The 15,194-nt window shown below is 46.6% G+C and overlaps 1 protein-coding gene across 3 annotated transcripts in view; it reads left to right on the top strand.

Moving 5' to 3' along the window:
• LOC143988193 (receptor-transporting protein 2-like) overlaps positions 1 to 14,705 on the top strand; it is a 46,470-nt gene extending 31,765 nt beyond the window's left edge. For all 3 annotated transcript variants that reach the window (XM_077487574.1, XM_077487575.1, XM_077487573.1), the window contains exon 3: positions 11,781 to 14,705. In XM_077487574.1, the coding sequence (XP_077343700.1) occupies positions 11,781 to 12,129 (349 nt within the window). In that variant the 3' untranslated portion in view covers positions 12,130 to 14,705. The remainder of the gene's footprint in view (positions 1 to 11,780) is intronic.
• Positions 14,706 to 15,194: the final 489 nt, after the last annotated feature.

The following is a 15,194-nucleotide window of genomic DNA, read 5'->3' as shown; positions in this document are numbered from 1 at the left end:
TAAACACACTACTGCTTAGGAGATTCGTGGAGGTACACTACAATGCGGAAAACCATCAATCCACGCACGTTTCCTGCACCTCATTCAAATCGCACCCCCCATGCAATCTGCAGTGGGTGTTAGTGCTATCTTAAAGTGGTTGTAAACCCCCTAAAAAAAACAAAAAAAACCTGCAAGACAAAGACATAATGAGCTAGTATGCATAGCATACTAGCTCATTATGAATTACTTACCTTAGATTGAAGCCCCCGCAGTGGTCCTTGTACACCGCTTTGGCCGGCAACATCGCTCCCGGAGTTACTTCCGGGTATTGCAGGCTCTGACGCTGTGATTGGCTGGAGCCACAATGACGCCACTCCCACGCATACGCACGGAAGCCGCCGGTAATGCCACACTAACTGAAGCAACAGCACGGATGTGTGCATGTGACGATGACGTGGCACATGCTGATACAGGGGATATCTCCTAAACCGTGCAGGTTTAGGAGATATCTGGGGTAGCTACAGGTAAGCCTTATTATAGGCTTACCTGTAGCAAAAAGTGGTTGTAAAGGGTTTACAACCACTTTAACGACACCCCCAGCTAAGGTTGCAAAACACAGTGTGTTTGCTCGCACCAGATTGCATTCACAAAACAACCATGCGAACCGGTTGCAGTGCGGTTCCAAAATTGCATGCATGACTTTGGTGCGAATTTGAGCCCATTCAAAATGAATGGGCCTTGATTGCACCCCAATCAACACAGTAAGCCTGGTTTCACACTATAGTTTGCATGTAAATCGCACAGGAACTGTGCGTTTCACATGCGATTATGTGTGGTGTGATTTTAGCCCATTTTGAATGGGCTGAATCACACCAGATAGCACCAAAGAAGTGAAGGCACCTTTTTTTGAAAACCAACCATGCACTCACACAAACACTGCATTTGTGACCTTCTTTTGGGGAGTTGTTAACTTTGAATTGACACCTGCAGCAAATCAAAAACACAGTGTGATTGCAATTCAGTACGGAAACGCACAGGGAGCTCAGCATTTCCTGTACCACATATGTATAAACCAAGGGTAAAAAAGGGCCAAGGCATGCCACTGAGGGAAGCAGAAAGTCCAGCCTGGCTCTGGCATTGGCAGACATGTTGTGGTACCAACTGATAAATCAATAACTGATTGCTGACCGCCGGCAGTCAAATGACGGACAGGCGGCGCACCTATTGTGGCGGGAGGCCGTCATATGACGTTTAATGTTTAATGCGCGCGCATCCCTGTTTCTTCGGTGGCGGCGTGTCACGGAGACACTGCTCGCCACCAAAGGGGGTGAACAGCCATTGGTTATGGCTGTTTACCACATGATCGGCCGTGATGAAGTCACGGCCGATCACAGATGGTCACACCCTGACTGTGCACGACGCATGCGCGCAATCGCGAGCGCGCTGTGCCTGCACATCGGTGGCGGCGTGTTCCCCGGGAACACTGCTCGTCACCGACGCTGGTAAACAGCCATTGGCCGGCTGTTTACCCACGTGATCGGTTGTGATCCTTTCACAGCCGATCACTAAAATGTAAACAAACCGCGGTAACGAGATGTTACCGGGTTCTCCTCCTCACACACCGATCGTGTGTGAGGAGGAGATTGTGGTAACATCTTGTTACTGCCTACAGTGTACACCAATTACACTGATTGTCCCCCCCCCCCAATAAAGAGGACCTGTCACCACCCCTCATAGTACCTGTCAATCACAGTCCATGGCATTAATGAGCAATGATGGACGGCATTGATGAGCATGGATAGGTGGCACTGATGGGCATTGATCACTGATAGGCAGCATTGATGGCCACTAATGAGGAGGCACTGATAAGCGGCACTGATAGGCAACACTTATAAGCTGCATTGGTAGGCGGAATTGATGATCAATGATAGGTGGCACCTATAGGTGGCATTGATGAGCACTGATAGATAGCACTCATAGGTTGCACTTATGAGCACTGATAGGCGGCATTAATGAGTACTAATAGGTGACACTGATAAGCAGCACTGATAAGCTGCATTCATGAGCAATGACAGGTGGCAGTAATAGGTGATATTTATGAGCACTGATAGGCAGCACTGATAGGCTGCATTGGTGAGCACTGATAGGCTGCACTGATGGGCATTGAGCACTGATAAGTAGGGATGAGCTTCGTGTTCGAGTCGAACATACGTTCGTCTCGAACATTGGCTGTTCACCCGTTCGGCAAATTCCGAACGTTATGGGCCGTTCGCGCCAAATTTGTGTGGCGCTCACGGCCCACAATGCACTGCGTCATCGCAGTGCATTGCTGGCTCATGATTGGCCAAGCATGCACTGTGACCCCGCATGCTTGGCCAATCACAGTGCCAGCAGCGAGGAGAGCCATGATTGGCCACAGGCAGGATGCCTGTGGCCAATCATAGCTCAGGCTGTGTAGTACACGCCCCACACTATATAAGGCCGCCAGCGCGGCAGCCTAGTGTAGTGTGTTGGCATCTGAAGCAGTTAGTGGGTGTTCTGTGTACCTTCAACACAGTATACACCGATCGTTATCGGCCGATTTTCGATCTTGCTCTTCTGTAGTGGTTGTTGTCTGCTTGCCCTGACCGCAGTATACACCGCTATATTCACCTCACCTATATAGCTAGTGATCTATCTTTTATAATAGAGCTTGCAGTCAGTAGTGTTAGGAGCTTGTGCGTGCTGTCTGCCTGCTCTGTACCCAGTACACACCGCTATATCCACCTACATAGCTCTTCTCTATTTGAGCCCACTTGCCACCTGCAGGAGCTATTGGAAGTTGTGTGTGCCTCCAGCACAGCACAGTATACATCTGTATATACCCCTTTATCTCTGGTGTTCTATAATAAAGGCATCTGCAGGAGTTAGTGGGTTTTTTGTGCCTCCAGCACAATATACACCTGTATCTACCCTTTATTGCTGTTCTCTAATAGAGGCATCTGCAGGGCTTAGTGGGTGTTGTGTGACTCAATTACAGTATACCCCTTTATCTCTGGTGTTCTATAATAAAGGCATCTGCAGGAGTTAGTGGGTGTTGTGTGACTCCAGCACAATATACACCTGTATCTACCGTTTATTGCTGTTCTCTAATAGAGCCATCTGCAGGGCTTAGTGGGTGTTGTGTGACTCCATTACACTGCTGTTTTACCCAACTCCCTTCAGGCCATTACCATGTCTGAAAGGCCAGCAAGGAGAGTCAGACAGGCGCGAGCTGATAAAAGAGGGCAAGCAGGCTCTGTGTCTAGAGACAACAGTGCTGGTCGTGGACGCGGTGCATTGTCATCAGCACGTGGCCATGGGACAAGCTTGTCCTTCTTTTCGGCAGCTGGACATGTTGAACCGCAACATGCCAACGACTTGGTAGAGTGGATGACCAAGCCCTCTTCATCCTCCTCATCCTCTCTCACCCAGTCTCAGGGTACTAGCGAAGCAGCTGCCAACGCATCGTCTTCCCTCCTCTCAATGTCACCATCAGTGACTCCTTCCCTAGACCCACCACGTCCTCCTGAGGAGTCTCCTGAACTCTTTGAGCACAGTGTTGGGTACATGCTCCAGGAGGATGCCCAGTGTTTTGTAGGCTCTGATGATGACACTCAGCTAGAGGAAGGCAGTAGCGTGAGCGCAGAGAGAGGGGATGCTCAAGAAGGACAGCAATCTGGCAGTCATGTTCCACAAGCTGCAGCATACTGCTAGGTTTGCTACAGCGATGAAGAGGGAGGGGATGATGAGGGCACTGACTCCATGTGGGTGCCTGGTAGGAGAGAGGAGGAGGAGGAGGCACATGTCCAACGAGGCAGGATGCCCTCCGGGGGCCAGCTTAGGGGCAGCACACCGACTGAATCACACCGCAGAGCTCCGCCTGTGCAGGGCGCTGCCTCTGCGCGTTATTCTAAAAGTTCTTTGGTGTGGGCCTTTTTTGAGACGAGTGCATCAGATCGCACCGCTGCTATTTGCAACATATGTCTCAAGCGTATCTCGCGTGGCCAAAACATCAGCCGCTTGGGCACCACATGCTTGACCAGACATATGTTGACCTGCCATGCAGCTCGTTGGCAAGCGTACCTCAAAGACCCACACCAAAGAACAAAGCGGACCTCTCCTTGCTCCTCATCAGCTGGCATCTCCAACCCCACTAGACCTTCAGTCCTCTCTGAAACCTGCTCTGAGAGGAATGAAGGTGTAGAATTAGGTGTGTCGTAGCCTTTTTTGAGACGAGTGCATCAGATCGCACCGCTGCTATTTGCAACATATGTCTCAAGCGTATCTCACGTGGCCAAAACATCAGCCGCTTGGGCACCACATGCTTGACCAGACATATGTTGACCTGCCATGCAGCTCGTTGGCAAGCGCTCCTCATCAGCTGGCATCTCCAACCCCACTAGACCTTCAGTCCTCTCTGAAACCTGCTCTGAGAGGAATGAAGGTGTACAATTAGGTGTGTCACAGCCAAGTGCTTCCGGGCACTCTGCTAGCAGTACACCCACGTCCGATTATAGCAGGCAAATGTCCCTGCCCCAGCTGCTGGACCGGCAAAAGAAGTTCACTCCCAGCCATCCACATGCCCAGTGGTTGAATGCTAGCTTGGCTAAATTGCTAGCACTTCAACTGCTGCCTTTTCAGTTGGTAGACTCGGCCCCCTTCCGTGAGTTTGTACAATGTGCGGTTCCTCAGTGGCAGGTCCCCAAACGCCACTTTTTCTCACGGAAGGCGATTCCGGCTCTCTACCGGCATGTGGAAGGCAATGTCCTTGCCTCCCTGGACAGGGCGGTCAGCGGTAAGGTGCATATTACCGCTGACTCATGGTCCAGCAGGCATCGACAGGGACGTTACCTGTCTTTCACTGCCCATTGGGACACTCTTCTGGCAGCTGGGAAGGATGCAGGACAAGGTGCAGTAGTGTTGGAGGTTGTTCCGCCACCACGCCTCCAAAATGCTACTATTGGTTGTGACACACCTCTCTCCTCCACCCCCTTCTCTTCTTCTTCCTCCATGGCCTCTTCCAGTGCTCTCTCCTCAGAACCAGCGGTGCTCCGTAGGCGTTCCAGGGGCTACGCAAGTACGCAGGCATAACGATGCCATGCCGTGCTTGCGCTGGTTTGTTTGGGGGACAGGAGCCACACTGGGGCGGATGTTTTGTCAGCTCTGCAGGGGCAGGCCGAGAGGTGGTTGATGCCACGCCAGCTTAAGCCAGGAATGGTGGTTTGAGACAATGGCACCAACCTCCTCTCCGCCCTCCGACAGGGACAACTGACCCATGTGCCCTGTGTAGCTCACGTCCTTAACCTGGTGGTGCAGCGGTTCTTGGGCAGGTACCCCGGCTTACAGGATGTCCTGAAGCAGGCCAGGAAAGTCTGTGTGCATTTCCGCTGATCATTTAATGCCTGTGCTCGGCTGGCTGAGCTCCAAAAGGAGTTGAACCTGCCCAAGAACCGCCTTATATGTGACATGCCCACCAGGTGGAACTCAACGTTGGCCATGCTGCAGCGGCTGCACACGCAGCAGAGGGCCATCAATGAGTACCTGTGCGACTACGGCACCAGGACAGGGTCAGGGGAGCTCGGTTTTTTCTCCCCACGCCAGTGGGGCATGATCAGGGATGCGTGCACTGTCCTGTCACCGTTTGAGGAGGCCACAAGGATGGTGAGCAGTGACAGTGCATGCATCAGTGACACTGTACCTCTTGTCCACCTCTTGGAGCATACGCTGCATGGAATAATGGACAGGGCACTTGAGGCAGAACAGAGGCAGGAAGAGGAGGACTTCCTTGCCTCTCAAGGCCCCCTTTATCCAGACAGTGTTCCTGCTGTGCCACCCATCACACAGGAAGAGGATGAGGAGGAGGAAGAGGAGGAGGAGGATGATTGTGTCAGCATGGAGGTGGAGGCTGGCACTCAGCATCAGCAACAGCAGTCTTGTAGGGATGATTTACAGTCCCAAGAAACACGTGGACTTGTACGTGGCTGGGAGGAGGTAGCTGCGGATCATGTTGCCCTTAGTGACCCAGAGGACTCCGGACCGAATGCCTCAGCTAACCTACGCTGCATGGCCTCCCTGATCCTGCAAAGCCTGCGGAAGGATCCTCGTATTCTTCGGATCAAGGAGAGGGACCATTACTGGCTGGCCACTCTCCTTGATCCACGGTACAAGGGTAAGGTTGCCGACCTTATCTTGCCATCGCAGAGGGAGCAGAGGATGAGACATCTCCGGGAGGCCTTGCAGAAAGGTCTGTGCAACGCGTTCCCAGAGACTGGGAGGTTACAAACTCCTGGTCCTGGACAACGTGTTGCTGAGGCATCGGTCAGAAGGAGCGGTGAAGAAGGTGGCCGTCTGACTGATGCTTTCAGACAATTTTTTAGTCCGCAGCCCCAAGGTATGATCGGTTCCAGCAACCATCGCCAGCGTCTGATTTACATGGTGCAGGAATACCTAGGGGCAAGGTCAGACTTGGACACCTTTCCCACCGAAAATCCTCTGGCTTACTGGGTCTTGAGGATGGATCACTGGCCAGAGCTTGCACAGTATGCAATTGAGCTACTGGCCTGTCCTGCATCCAGCGTTCTTTCAGAACACACCTTCAGTGCTGCTGGTGGCTTTGTTACCGATCACAGGGTGCGTCTGTCCACCGAATCAGTTGATCGACTGACCTTCATCAAGATGAATCAGTCTTGGATCACCCACAGCTACCAAGCACCTGAAGCTGGTGTAACCAAATAATTTTTTTTGAAATATCACATCCCTTCAAGACTGCCTATGCTGATGCTGAGTGACTGTCCTGTTATGTTGATTGTCTATCCTCTTCCTCCTCCGCTGATATGTTGGAAGAACATTTCTGGTTCTGGGTGATGCCATCAGCCCAATTTTTCTGCCCCTGTTTAACAGGGGCGTTTAAGTACAATTTTTGATGCAATGCTTTGCAGCAGGGCTAGTTCCTGCAATAAAACTAGAGTATATGGGAGAGGTTGCAGTGTGGTGGCACCAGCACCAGTGCCTAAGGCCCAATTTTTCTGCCCCTGTTTAACAGGGGCATTTAAGTACAATTTTTGATGCAATGCTTTGCAGCAGGGCTAATTCCTGCAATAAAACTAGAGTATATGGGAGAGGTTGCAGTGTGGTGGCACCAGCACCAGTGCCTAAGGCCCAATTTTTCTGCCCCTGTTTAACAGGGGCGTTTAAGTACAATTTTTGATGCAATGCTTTGCAGCAGGGCTAGTTCCTGCAATAAAACTAGAGTATATGGGAGAGGTTGCAGTGTGGTGGCACCAGCACCAGTGCCTAAGGCCCAATTTTTCTGCCCCTGTTTAACAGGGGCGTTTAAGTACAATTTTTGATGCAATGCTTTGCAGCAGGGCTAATTCCTGCAATAAAACTAGAGTATATGGGAGAGGTTGCAGTGTGGTGGCACCACCACCAGTGCCTAAAGCCCAATTTTTCTGCCCCTGTTTAACAGGGGCATTTAAGTACAATTTTTGATGCAATGCTTTGCAGCAGGGCTAATTCCTGCAATAAAACTAGAGTATATGGGAGAGGTTGCAGTGTGGTGGCACCAGCACCAGTGCCTAAGGCCCAATTTTTCTGCCCCTGTTTAACAGGGGCATTTAAGTACAATTTTTGATGCAATGCTTTGCAGCAGGGCTAATTCCTGCAATAAAACTAGAGTATATGGGAGAGGTTGCAGTGTGGTGGCACCAGCACCAGTGCCTAAGGCCCAATTTTTCTGCCCCTGTTTAACAGGGGCGTTTAAGTACAATTTTTGATGCAATGCTTTGCAGCAGGGCTAGTTCCTGCAATAAAACTAGAGTATATGGGAGAGGTTGCAGTGTGGTGGCACCAGCACCAGTGCCTAAGGCCCAATTTTTCTGCCCCTGTTTAACAGGGGCGTTTAAGTACAATTTTTGATGCAATGCTTTGCAGCAGGGCTAATTCCTGCAATAAAACTAGAGTATATGGGAGAGGTTGCAGTGTGGTGGCACCACCACCAGTGCCTAAAGCCCAATTTTTCTGCCCCTGTTTAACAGGGGCGTTTAATTACAATTTTTGATGCAATGCTTTGCAGCAGGGCTAATTCCTGCAATAAAACTAGAGTATATGGGAGAGGTTGCAGTGTGGTGGCACCAGCACCAGTGCCTAAGGCCCAATTTTTCTGCCCCTGTTTAACAGGGACATGTAATTACAATTCTTGATATAATATTTCACACGAGGGCCCATTCCTGTGCCCACCCAGAGTAACTGTGAGGACTTATAGTGTTGTGGCACCAGCACCACAACCACCAAAGGTCAATTTTTCTACCACTGTTCAACAATGGCATGTAATTACAATTCTTGATATAATCGTTCACAGCAGGGCGCTCCAGCGCCCAGCAAGAGTCACTTTGAGGGCTTACAATGTTGTGGCAAAACCAACACCTTGTTCCGCCATTTCTGCAGAGCATATAGGGCAGGCCCCTACTTTCAAACATCCAACTTACAAACATCTCCTACTTGCAAACGGAAGGAGACAACAGCAAGTGAGATGAAAAAAGATGGACGACAAAACAAATTATACAGGGGTGATAACCCTTCCCTATGTTTTCCAAAAAGCTTAAAAATAGTTTTTTTGACTGGAGCTACACTTTAAAAATGTACCAGTTGAAAATTACAAACAGATTCAACTTAACACAACAAACCTACACAGTCCCTGTCTTGTTTGCACCGCCTGTATACTGCTGTTCTGAGTATATAGGGCCTGGGGGACACACGCATTTCCTTTTTTTAATATGGGTACAGGGTTCCCCTTGATATGCGTACAAGACCCAAAGGGGCTGGTAATGGGCAGGGAGGGCTACCCATGCCATTTTTCTCAATGGTTTTCAACCATATTGCAGGAACCAGATATAACATTAAAACCGCAAGCAGTTTTCAATGATGTTATTTCTGTTTAATGTCATTTTGTGCAGGGACTGTTCTAAACACGGGAAACACGTGGCACTTCACAAGCATACTACAGACACCCCCCAGGCACCATATTTAAAGGAATATTTCACTTTTTTTTTCACTTTAATCATCATTAAAATCAGTGCTCCTGCCAAATTGGCCATTTTTAAAAACATTTTAGGCATTGACCCATGTCCCCTGGGGCAGGAGCCAGGTCCCCAAACCCTTTTTAGGACAGTATCTTGCATATTAGCCGTTAAAATTAGCACTTTTAATTTCGAACGTTCGAGTCCCATAGACTTCAATGGGGTTCTAAAGTTCGTTCGAATTTGGGGTCCGTTCGAAAGTTCTGGTGCGAACCGAACCGGGGGGTGTTCGGCTCATCCCTACTGATAAGCAGCATAGATGACTACTGAAGGGCTGCACCGATGAAAAGGCATGCACTAATAGGCACTAATTGATGAACACTGATAGGCAGCACTGATATCCAGCACTGATACGCAGCACTGGTAGGCAGCACTGATAGGCGGCACTGATAGGCAGCATTGATGGCCACTGATGAGGAGGCAGTGATAGGCATTGATGAGCAATGATAGACGGCATTGATCAGCACTGATAGATGGCACTGATGGGCATTTAGCACTGATAGGTGGCATTGATGGCCACTGATGAGGAGGCCCTGATGAGCAGCACTGATAAGCTGCACTGGTAGGTGGCATTGATGAGCAAGGATAGGTGGCACTGATAGGCTACACTGATGGGCACTGATAGACGGCATTGATGAGTACTGATAGGTGATACTGATAGGCAACACTGATAAACTGCACTGGTAGGCGGGAATTGCTGAGCAATGATAGGTGGCCCTGATAGGCTACACTGATGGGCACTGATAGATGGCATTGATGAGTACTGATAGGTGACACTGATAGGCAGCACTGATAAGCTGCACTGGTAGGCGGGAATTGATGAGCAATGTCAGGTGGCACTAATAGATTACATTGATGGGCACGGATAGGCAGCACTGATGATCTGTACTAGTAGGCAGCATTGATAAGCAATGATAGGTGGCACTGATAAGCAGCATTGATGAGCACTGATAGGTGGCACTGATGGGCATTAAGCACTGATGGGAAGCACTGATAGGTGGCACAGATGGGCACTGATAGGCAGCATTGATATATGATGATAGGTGGCACTGACAGGCAGAATTGATGGGCACTGATAGGTGGCATTGATAAGCACTTATGGGCAGCACTGATAGGCAGCATTGATGGGCACTAATTGGTGGCATTGATGAGCACTGATAGGCTGCACTGATGATCAGGGCTCTAATCAGTATTATCAGTGTAAACAATGTACTGAAATTGCTGCCTCTCCTTTCCTCACACAGACACAGCATGGTAGGAAATGACTGCCGATAACCAGCAAGTCTGTTTGCATGTGATCAGCTGATCACATGGTAAAGAGCCGCTGTGATTGTGCTGGATGCAGGGGACACATGGGAGGCAGAGTTCTGGGAGCATGTCCATGGACGCCCTCCCAAAATTGGAAGCCCAGGGCTTGGATGGAAGTGAGGGGGGTGCCAAGGGGGCCCCCCATCATGGTTTCTTGCACTGGGGCCCTGAGGGTTCTAGTTCTGCCTCTGACCAAGACTAGAGGGGAAAATATAATCTACATGGAGTTTATAGGCAATACTATTCATTTGTCCTATGCCCTATGATTGCTGAATTCAGGAACCTCAGCACTCCAGGTCCTCTAACTGCTGCAGCTGAATGCACCCTGTTGTCAGAGAAGAAGCTCCAGACTGCTGCTTGTATTAAAGATATATTGATGCTCTATTTATTTTTATTTTTTACACTTATTCAGACTTGTGAGAAGCATAATAATGTTAGTCACTCAAGCAATATGCACTGACATATTGTTTAAATCATTTTACAATGTGTGTAGTGAAGTTTACAATTACAAATGCTCAAAGTCTACAGATGCCAAACTGTGTTTGACAAACAGAAGCTGCAAATAAGGAAGTTGGTTAAAGGTAAAGCTGGCTTACGGCCACGGCCATTATTTAAAGTAACAGCATAAAACCAGATCTTTGCACATATCTGCCTAAGGATATGTCCCCCTGTATGTGTGTTGTATATAAAAAAAAGCCGTATATACCCTATTTGTGAGCTCTGGTCACGTGATGCACCACATCTCTCCTCTCCCCGTCTAACAGATGCTGAGATTCCCCCACTGACGTCAGTCTAGAGGGGAGGTGAAGGAGAGAAGGAGAAAGCCGGCGCGTTATGTAACCACTGATCAGCACTCACAAATAAGGTATATACACAGCTCTCTTTTTATACAACACACACACAGGGGGACATATCCTTAGAAGACTGAGCAGATTATATAAAGTAAGACATGTTATTGCAGCAGGAGGGGGTCGGGACCTGACACAGGAGCCGACAGGCAGGGAGGGACGGGGGAGGAGGACACTAGAGCAGAGAGGAGAGACAGCAGGGCTGCGGATGGCGGAGGCACGTAAACTGACCACGGTGTCAGGGCTCAGCAGCCATTATACACCGTGATCAGTTTACAAAGGTATGGTAGAAACTGGCAGGATCAGCCAGGTTTTTTAGGTGTTACAGGGGTCCAAATGACACAGCACAAGCACTGTGTCATATAACATGCTTTAAAGGAGCAGGATCCATTTTATTTGGGGGGGGGGGTGGGGTTAAAATACGCTTTAAATGCTGTGATATCTTAATGCTACTGGGTTCCAACTGCATGAATTTTCCTATAATCACAGTGATAAAAAAAAAAAAAATGTATCTGGTTTTACTTGATCTATTTTGTTTTTCTAGTTTTACCTGTTTCAGATGCCAACATTTTTGGAACTCTGGTCGAGTTACACTTATCTTTCACTACTGCCTTGGTAGAGGCAAAAGAGGCACAGTTGTGCTACGGCCATTTGAACAATCGTGTCGAGAGTGTAACAATAACTTCTATATAAAACCTACATTTAATGAGGAAAAGGTGGAAACCATTCTGGAAAAAGTTATTTTAAAAATCAGAAAAAACTGCTATAAAGAAGATATTGATACTGGCGGGCAAGATAGAGACCGACGTGTACTGAGGACCAAACCTCATGAGAAAGACCATTGTGAAGCTTGTGCTGAAGGAGTGTGTAATAAAGAACTTGATGTTGCCTAGGAAGCATTTCTGTGTAATTCTCTGTGCTTTGACTACAGCGTTACCAATGCTTTTCTCATTATGATTCTTCTTTACTCTAATTCATTGATCTGAATATTTTAAAACAGAGGCTACAGGTATTTCCCTACCTACAAAACCATTGTGATTTGATTTCTAGCTCCATACTTTATACACACAGTGATCATGTTATTAGGTATATCTGCTCCTTAGCATTTGTAAAGCCCAAAAAATGTTTTATCTTAGTTTGGATTAAGTAGATAAGTAGTCTAGTGTCCCATCAGCATGATCTCCTTTCATTTCCTGCAGCAGGAAGTAAGAGGAGATCTCGCTAAAGTGAGGAAATATCCATCTTTAAACAGCTGTCACTAGAACATTTTTCCTCAATGGAAGATTTCCCATGACCTCCTGTTCCTATAACAACTTAAAATTATTGGATTTCCTGTCCCTTTTTTCACTGGGATACTAATCATCAGTACCAGCAGAGAGTATGGATCTACCCTATGAGGAGCAGACAGCAATAAAAACCTCCTACTCTACTTTAACACAAACAGAGAAGACGCACTTCATGTAGCTATATAATACATGCAGATACCAGGACATTATTTGCTTGTTTATTCAATTGTTTATTCAGTTGTTAGAATGTTTCTCCAATAAATTAGACAATGAAATGAAAATTTATTATTTTTAAAATGTACATATTTTTTCATCAATCACATTGACATGCTCCATGTAAAGTCCCACCTCCATTTTTCAAATTTTCTACAATATATGCAGGTACGGAGGCATGCCATTGTTTAAATTAAATTATAGTTGCGCTGGGTCACTTTCACCTTTAACCTTTTAATATATATATATATATATATATATATATATATATATATATATATATATATATATATATATATATATATCCCGCTCCTCAGTAACCTCATGCACATAATACTAATATTATCATCTTTCATATAATATACTTGTTACCCTTAGTCATGATCTCATTTGGTACTATTAGGACACATTTTTAATTCACACCTGCCTGCTTATGTATAGTCTAAGTAATTTGTTCCATCATTTACTGAGACCCATGTGACTTTCTAAGGACACTCCTCTTTACCATTGGTTAGCCAGCCCAGACCATGGGTGGTGGGGCTGGATCCTCGTTGGTCTCCGTTCCAGGGTTGCGATGCACCTAGATCCCTCTCCTCCATCCACCCTAGTCACCCGATAGGAGCAGGGTCTGATCTCGGCACATCGGCGTCATGTTCAAGCATGCTTTGCTTGCATTGTCCTCCAACGCTGCAAGGCGGTGGCGTGCTTGTTTCTCCATCTCACGCTGCAAGTGGAGACAATTATCTCCAGACTACCAGGTCATTCCCATACTGGAGCTGGGTATTACTTTTGGGTGTCCTTTTTTACTTTCTCTGCATCTGAGGGCTGTGTTTATTAATAATTACTTTATTTTGACTTTTCAGTACACACATGCATCTCACCCCTGATGATTGGCAGCATAAAGCCATGAAACGCATTGGGTTAAAGTGGATGTAAACCCCAATTTTTTTTTTTTGTATGACACAATATAGAGTATGGGATTTCAGATCAGCTGTGCCCAGTCTTGCCATAAAGAGTTAATCCAGCTCTGAGCAATCCTCATATCTTTTTTAAGTGAAATAAAACAGACAAACTTGGAAAACTTTGCCCGTTCTTCCCCCTTGCTGTGATTGACAGGTGATTTACATATCTCGTGCACTAGCCTAAGACATGCATTATTTTTTAATTCCCACCCCCACTCCTTTCTTCAGCAGCTCTGCAAGGATTGGCTGTTCCACACCTCAGCATGATTTGGCATGCTGAAGTCATGTGTGGACTTTTCTTGGTTTTGACTGGATGTTAGTGATCATAGAAGAAGTTCATTGTAAGAAATACACAGGAGAAAATGCATGTTGATAAGGGGAGTGTAGAGGTGGGCGGGGAGTCTACTTTACGACTCCACCCACTGAGCTGAAAAAGGAGATATCATCACTCCAGGAAAAACAAACAGATAGTGAACCGTTCTCTCGGTTTGGAAGTCATAGGTGCTGCCAATTGCAAATAGCAATGAACAGGAACAGATTCTTGACAGCCTGGATAGCTATTTTGTCTTCTGTGATTTACATCTTTTGATTTTGTGAATTTTTCTCAATAAAAGAAGGCTGCTTTTCAAGAGTGTGGCTGTCCAGAATCTGTTCCTGTCCACCCACTGAGCCCTGGAAAACAGACCCACCCACAAAATCTGCAGTTTTTCGGGGTCTCATAACAGACAGAAGGGAGACATTTGACAGATAAGTATACATGGAGGAGGCATGTATATCCTTCTAGATTACCAATATTGCAGTAGTTTAGAAAGGATGAGAGTGGGTTTACATCCACTTTAACAACTTATGGTGCCTACATATTTTCACTTCAATCTTGAATTTTAACAATAACATTATTGTCTGTATATCTCATATGTATTTTATGATCTGTAATTTGATCTCTATCTTTTCTGTATTTGTCGTATCAATTATGCCCATTTATGTGCAATAAACCTATTATTACAATTATCACGTTAACTATTTTTTATGATTGTATTTCAAATGATATATCATTTATATAATTTATTTATTCATTGATTATAAACATCATGGACTACCGCCAGGGGATTATGACATTAAATCAAATTAAAATTAATTCTTTTTTAAATTTACATATTTTTTTATCAATCACATTGACATGCTTCATGTAAAGTACCACCTCCTTTTTTCACATTTTCTACTAGACAATGAAATGATTGCAGGTCAAAGATGTTATGGGAGCCAAAATACCAATCTTCCCCATGCAATGGGGTTGATTTACTAAAACTGGAGAATGCAAAATTTGGTCCAGCTGTCCATGGTAACTAATCAACTTCTAACTTCAGCTTGTTTAGACCCCTTTCACACTGAAGTGTTTTTCAGGCGCTAAAGGGCTAAAAATAGCATCTGTAAAGCGCCTGAAAAACGCCTCCCCTGCCACCCCAATGTGAAAGTCCAAGTGCTTTCACATTGGGGCGC

The sequence above is a fragment of the Lithobates pipiens genome, unplaced genomic scaffold (assembly GCF_037356315.1).
Source record: "Lithobates pipiens isolate NorthernLeopardFrog02 unplaced genomic scaffold, aLitPip1_a1.2 Scaffold_18, whole genome shotgun sequence".
Lineage (NCBI taxonomy): Eukaryota > Metazoa > Chordata > Amphibia > Anura > Ranidae > Lithobates > Lithobates pipiens.
The sequence above is the reverse complement of the archived record's forward strand: the minus strand, read 5'-3'. Positions and strand labels throughout refer to the sequence as shown.